Source organism: Cibotium barometz, chromosome 39 (assembly GCF_041138505.1).
Source record: "Cibotium barometz isolate CiBa-2024 chromosome 39, ASM4113850v1, whole genome shotgun sequence".
Lineage (NCBI taxonomy): Eukaryota > Viridiplantae > Streptophyta > Polypodiopsida > Cyatheales > Cibotiaceae > Cibotium > Cibotium barometz.
This window is the reverse complement of record NC_141084.1, coordinates 23,938,623-23,945,303: the sequence shown is the minus strand read 5'-3', so window position 1 is coordinate 23,945,303 and position 6,681 is coordinate 23,938,623. Positions and strand designations below refer to the sequence as shown.

Sequence of the window (6,681 nt, the reverse complement as noted above, 5' to 3'; positions counted from 1 at the left end):
TTACTAAACTATACAATCCAACACACGCTTTCTCAGGTTCACCTTCAAAGGGATATTTTCCTCTTTAGGGTAGATTTAGAACACACAAGGTCGTAGGCTCGCCATTGTATTTTGAGCCCACCTACTATGTAGAACAACCTCATTTTCGAAGTGGAGCTTGAAGGTCATGGAGTAGGCTTGATTTATTACGGGCACTCTTGTCCTTCAAAATTGACGGGTTTGGTGAAATATAGCAAGTTTTTTTTGTTTTTTTTGTATCCTTCACCTTCAAAGGGATATTTTCCTCTTTAGGGTAGATTTAGAACACACAAGGTCGTAGGCTCACCATTGTATTTTGAGCCCACCTACGATGTAGAACAACCTCATTTTCGAAGTGGAGCTTGGAGGCTCTTGTCCTTCAAAATTGATGGGTTTGGTGAAATATAGCAAGTTTTTTTTGGTATTTTAGTGTAATTTTTGATAGGCATTTTAAAAAATTACAAGAATTTTATGGCCAAAATGCTCAAAAATAGGTGTGACGCCTTTCAAAAAGAAATTATGATGGGGAGGGTGATGGAAAACTTGGACCCTAGTTGGAGATGATTTCTTGTTCTTTAAAAGGGGCAAGTTGCTTTCTTGATGGGCCTTTAGTCAACGTCCACATTTACTATCCTTTCTTTATCCACGATGGGAAGAGTTGATGTATGGTTGGGTTGATAGGCACCCTTGCCCTTCAAAATTGATGGGTGTGGTGAAATATAGCAAGGTTTTTTTTAAAAAAATTTCAATGTAAGTTTTGACGAGCAGTTTAAAATTTCGCAAGTATATTACGGCCAAAATGCTCAAGAACGGGCGTGACGGGGTCAAGAAGCAACTATGGGTACAGTTGATGTGTGTGTGCACTGGAAAGCCCCATCATGTTGGTTAAGTCTATCTAAAGCCCCATTGGACACTAGAGCAAGCCCATCTTTGTGTGTGGACCAAGCTAGTATAATCCTACAGTTCTACTACAATCCCAAGTTTCAACCTCGAGCTCCAGAGTCCAAATTTTACAACTGCTTGAGCACGTCTCTAAATGGGCTCTCAGAACCATGACCAGATCAGATATGAAATGGGTTTCTCATACCAAAAAATGGAGCAATTGATGAAGCCAAGCAGTCCTGGGAGCAGCAGTGGAGCGCCCACTATGGAGAACGCAGCAACAGGCAATAGCCAGGACCAGATTTCTGCAGTTTACCCTAATGGGCGATTGCCCCCACAGCAACAAGAAGAGAAACAGCAGCAGCGGCATCGCCTACTAGGTTGCTTCAGAGTAATCCGAGCTGTGGCGGTTCTCACCATCCTCGTATGCTCAGCCTCAGCCTCCTTGATATGTCTGGCTCCTTTCGCGTTCTTCTCTCTCAGGCTCATCAGCATACATCAAAGCAGAAGGCTTGTCTCTTTCCTTTTTGGGCACTGGCTAGCGATGTGGCCCTTCTTCTTCGAGAAGGTGAACAAGACAAGGGTTTCCTTTTTTGGGCACGAGGTCCCCGCAGGGGAGAGGGTGCTGGTGATGTGCAATCACCGAACAGAGGTGGACTGGATGTACATATGGAGCCTGGCCCTTCGCAAGAACAGAATAGGATATGTCAAGTATGTGCTCAAGAGCAGTGTGAGGAATGTGCCTGTGTTTGGATGGGCCTTCCATGCGCTTGAGTTTCTCCTAATTGACAGAAACTGGCAGGTGGATGAGCCTGTTTTTGCCTCACTTCTCTCCACATTCAAAGACCCTCATGATCCCCTCTGGCTGGTCATCTTCCCCGAGGGCACTGACTACACGTATGGTTTTCTTCCCATTCTTGTTTCCCATGGCTCATCTCATATTCATCTAATGTGTTTGTGCTTTATTGGTTGATGCCAAGTTATTATGGGCATTTCAGGCATGCTCCTCTGTCTGTATCTGCTGGGACCCTAAGCTGCCCCATTGAGATCTTTAGTGCATGTGACATGCGCTCCCAATTAAGCTGGCATCTGAATGATGCTATCCTCCTGCATTGTGCGGGAGTGATTAGGGTACATGGCCATTCTAGACCTGAGCATCAATCCTTGTTGCGAGGAAATATATCTGCCAAATCACGGTTCTCCCATGTCGTATCTACCTCTCTTCTTTGTCTCAATGTGGAGCCTGCATGTTGGGACCCTAAGCTGCCCCATTGAGATTCTTAGTGCACGTGACATGCACTCCCAATTAAGCTGGCATCTGAATGATGCTATCCTCAGGCATTGTGCGGGAGTGGTTAGGATACATGGCCATTCTAGACCGGAGCAGCAATCCTTGTCGTGAAGAAATATATCTGCCAAATACCATCTCTAATAACTCTGTTCAATTCATGTGGAAGTGATTAATGGGACATTTCATTATACTGTAGTGGTGGCAGTATGCCCACGTGAAGTCATTCACCTTGTGATGTGAGCACACCACCCCCTGCAAGACCAGGTGCATAGATGATGTGAAAGCAGGACATGGTAGCCACTGTTTGCCCTCTGGGGTGTCTCCTAGGCGTGACATCCTGTGACCGACTGAAATGAGGCATTTGTGTGAACTTTGAAAGGGGTGGATTGCAACTTTGCTAGAATGGTGTGTGGGATAGAGACTTTACTGTGTATGAGGCATCAGAACATCTTGACATCTAGTTTCTCTTCTTGGTTTCATTCCAGAGCTGCCAGTTTAACTGGCGAGTCAAAGGTGGTCTGACTGAAAGCATACTCTCTCTAGCCGTACTAATATATATGAAAGAGAGAGAGAGAGAGAGAGAGAGAGAGAGAGAGAGAGAGAGGGAGATGATTATAGATTTTTTATGCTTTGTAAATGCAGTGATGAAAAGTGCATGAGAAGTCAAAAGTTTGCAGAGGAGCATGCACTGCCAAAGTTGAATCACGTTCTTTTACCTCGAACAAAGGGATTTTATGCTTGCATATCCCAACTTCACAATTCCATTGATGCAGGTATTCTCACCTTTACAACAAAGAAGCGATGAAGGGTAAGGTGCTTGATATTACCTTCTTTCTTTGGTTCACTTAAGGTCTATTTATAAGAAGTGGGTTTGCTGAATCTCCACCTGGCATAACGAAATTTACCTGCACCATATTCTATAGCATTTTAGGCTAGGGGAAAAGATGGGCTTATCCCAACCTTCTTTTGTGTTCATATCCACATCCAAATGAATGATCTTGTGCCAAGATCAACGTCGAAGATTTTTTTGTTCTTGAGCTTCCATTTTTGAGTATTTTCTCATACCCATGCACTGGCGTTGTGGAAGTGCCTGAAACAACCCCTCAGCCCTTTCTTGATCAAGCTTAGGGGTGTTTGAAGCTGCCATGTTGGACCATTAAACTGCACAATGCGGGAGGTATGCATTGAGGAATCCATAGAGGCTTCAAGTGAGAGTAAGCCGGAAAACTTTGTTCTAGTGATTCAAGGAGAATCCTTACCACATGCCCTCCACCAGCCAAAAGAGCACACCCTTATCCAATGTCCAGTCTACCATGAGGCAAAAGAGCTCGTCCTCTCAAACGCCCAGCAATTCTGAGCATACTTATGAATCACGTGAGGCTATGAAAGAAAAATGTAACCAAGCGAACGTTGCATCTCTGCTATATACCAGAGCTGTATGGTCCCCTTGGAATACTTCCAGATTAACTGTTTGAGGAACTGCCAATTCATAGTGCATGGGGCATGTACATGTGGGAGTATATGGAACCTGTTTAGTGTGGTGCTTAACGAATGAGGTGGGGTTTCTATGCCTTGTCTTTGATTGCCTATGAAAAAATCATTTGTAATGACTTTGTAAACCTCTTGTGTGGTGAGACACGCAGCACCCATGCTATACAAGCATGTGGGAAAGGGGGTGCGGGGCGGGGGGAGGGAAAGCATTTAGTGCTTAATGATGCTATCGATTCATAATCTCATTGTACTTTCTGCAGTTTGTTGTGAAAGATGTGAAACGTTCTGGTTCTAACCTTGGCAACTGATAACCTTGGCAGTTTATGATCTCACCATTGGCTATAAAAATCAGTGCCCGCTGTTCATCGACAATGCTCTTGGTACGGAACCAAAGGAAGTGCATATCCATATCGAGCGCACCCCTATAGCTGACATCCCCATCACAGAGCCCGAAGCATCGGCATGGCTAGTTAAGGAGTTTTCCAGGAAGGATGAACTCCTAAGCTATTTTTATAAAGAGGGCACCTTCCCAGGCAGTGAGGTAGAAGGGGATCTAAGCATGGTCACGGGCATGGCCAACTTCTGCATCATCCTGGTGTGTACATGTGGACTTTTATGGTTCATGTTTATCCCTTCCCTTTGGGTTAAAGTGTATGTTGCTGTTAGCTATGTGTGCCTGACTGCTGCCACGTATTTTGATTACAAGCCACGGCCTATTGGAATGATGATACCATTTTCATAGTGCTATGATAAGGTACTCTCAAATGCAATTACTGTTCCATGTGTATATAGACCAACATATTCTTTTGTTCAAGAGAGTGATATGTTATATTGTGCCAGATATGTTCGGGTTCATACCCCCAGCTCTACGGAAAAATGGTGCCATTCTTGCTGAAAACAGTATTCTTTTCACCCCCCCCCCTTTTTTGTTATTATTATTATTTCTTCTATTTTTTGTTTTTGGAAAAAGGGGGGAGAAAGGGAAAGAAAAGAGGGGGGAGCCCGCGGGGGGGGGGGGGGGGGGTGGGGGGGGCTGTTGTTGTTGTTGTTTCTCTTGGTATTGTTCATTGAACAAGACATACTGCAAAACAAAAGTGAAAAATTATGTTAGTACAAGTGCATGCATATGCGAGAATTACGTTTACATTGACAAGTCCGAAAACTTGATGCAATTAACCCTTTCTCTAGTGCATTACCCTTAAGTAGGTTCACTCTGATAGGGCCAGTGAGAAGCTTTTTTGCGTACATGGCACTAGGGTCCCTTTCTTTGTGATAGGGCCAGTGAGATCTCTTGGCATTACAAGCCTCCTGTTTGGCTCTTCCGCACCCTCCCCTCCCCCCATTGTATGAGGTAGTCTCCCTCTCCGAGAGTGGCCAGCCATGGAGAGAACACCTCCCCACCAGCTTTTCTCTTCACCTCTTTTGAGGGCTCTGAGCGTATACATTTTAGCCTTTAGGCTGATTGTTTCTTAACTAATGGAAGGATCTTTTCTTTGGAAAAAAAAGCAGGTTCTCTCTTGTTCCTCGAAATTACTTGTAGGTTGCCTTGCTTCTTAGATGCTTTTACTTGACTTACAATGCCAAGTTTAGAGCACACTTGATGTAGATGCTAATTAGTATAGAGCTGCAAGGTTGTTGGGCTGGAGGTTATTCACTGAGAGATGCTATCCAAGTTGGAAAGGCAAATGGATTTTGTAAGCTTTTGCGATTGTCGTGGTGGTTGGAAATTAGATGTCCTACCCTCATTATGTTGTCATGAGGCTTAGCTAGCTTTTGCAAGGCCATAGTGCTCACCTGTAACCATGTTTGATTACTGTTATTGCATTGAATATATTAAAACTGATGGGCTTGTGAAGGTGTGGTATACAAGGCAAATATGACCCCAACACATGAACGAGGTCTTGACTCTCCTTACAAAATATGGGTTTGAGTGGGAAAGTGTTATTTAAATACCCCTTAAAGTCTTGGGGTCGGATTTGGCCCATGTCTTTGATATGATTGATACTAGTAATTGTATGTTCTTCTGTAGTTGATTGAGTGCGGTCACATATGGTGGGTGCCTTGTAATAAGGAAGGAGGCTGTCACTCTTCCTCTTCACTCCTCTTGATGAGAGGAGATGTGAGCATAATCTAATCAATTTTGAGTGTAGTTCTAAGAGATATATGTGGGTGGCGCTCTCTTTCCCTGCTTTTCTTGTAAAATGAGTGTATGCAAGCACTAGAAGTATGATCTTTTACAACATAAAACTTAGAATTTAAATTGCAATAACAAAGATGAACACTATTCTTTATAATTGATGTGATGTAATAGGTGGCTATGAGCCCCAAACTCAAGTTCAGCTTTGATGGCTTTTGTGGAACTCTTACTAAGAAGATAGGATGCAATGGAGAAGAAGGCAAGTAGTGTGGAGCTGCTAAGATAGGTGGCTGTTTGCAATAGACAATAAAACAAAGTAGCTGGTGAGTGGATGGGTTGGAGTGTGACTATGTAAATAACATGTGTGAGTTGTGTAGCCTTGTGTGTGTGGTCACCATGGTGGGAAGTGTTGATTGGGTTGCTTTGTAATTAACATGTGTGAGTTGTGCAGCCTTGGGTGTGTGGCCACCATCGTGGTAGGTGTTGATTGGGCCACTATGATATTTTTGTGTGTTCATCAATGAGTTATGATAGTCACATAAGACTTGTGGTCTTGTTGCAACATCATATGTTTGGACTATTATGGGGATAATGGCCCATGTAAGTATGTTGCTAAATAGCAGCCCACACAAGCATGTTACATGTAGCCCATTTGGTAGGGTACCAAACCTATCTAAGCGGTCTCTATACCATCTTGTCTCTTTGTGGCCACCATCTCATGTGGACATGGGATGTTGGGCGCTAGCGTTACTCAATTATGGTTACTTTTTGTAAAAGGGATAGTATACACATGAGCTTCTATGTGCATGGATTGGACATTACAAGAGACAAGGGTGGAGCATTGACATCCACCCCTCATCAA

The 6,681-nt window shown here is 43.7% G+C and overlaps 1 protein-coding gene across 2 annotated transcripts; it reads left to right on the top strand.

Annotated features, from left to right (window-relative positions):
* Positions 1-936: 936 nt before the first annotated feature.
* Positions 937-6,361, top strand: LOC147615897 (putative 1-acyl-sn-glycerol-3-phosphate acyltransferase 4). 2 transcript variants are annotated; one of them, XM_086778525.1, is made up of 3 exons: positions 937-1,797; positions 2,834-2,964; positions 5,712-6,361. In XM_086778525.1, exons 1-3 carry the CDS (start codon positions 1,055-1,057, stop codon positions 5,717-5,719), a joined length of 882 nt encoding a protein of 293 aa, XP_086634651.1. In that variant the 5' UTR covers positions 937-1,054; the 3' UTR covers positions 5,720-6,361. The 2 variants fall into 2 exon arrangements, with proteins under 2 accessions (XP_086634651.1, XP_086634650.1); XM_086778524.1 differs by lacking the exon at positions 5,712-6,361 and adding an exon at positions 4,003-4,515 and having other exon boundaries at positions 938-1,797.
* Positions 6,362-6,681: the final 320 nt, after the last annotated feature.

Coding starts and splice junctions, on each gene's coding strand:
- LOC147615897 (XM_086778524.1), top strand. CDS start 1,055: ATGGGCTCTCAGAACCATGACCAGATCAGATATGAAATGGGTTTCTCA. Junction 1,798..2,833: donor CCCGAGGGCACTGACTACAC/GTATGGTTTTCT, acceptor TTGTAAATGCAG/TGATGAAAAGTGCATGAGAA. Junction 2,965..4,002: donor TCACAATTCCATTGATGCAG/GTATTCTCACCT, acceptor TAACCTTGGCAG/TTTATGATCTCACCATTGGC.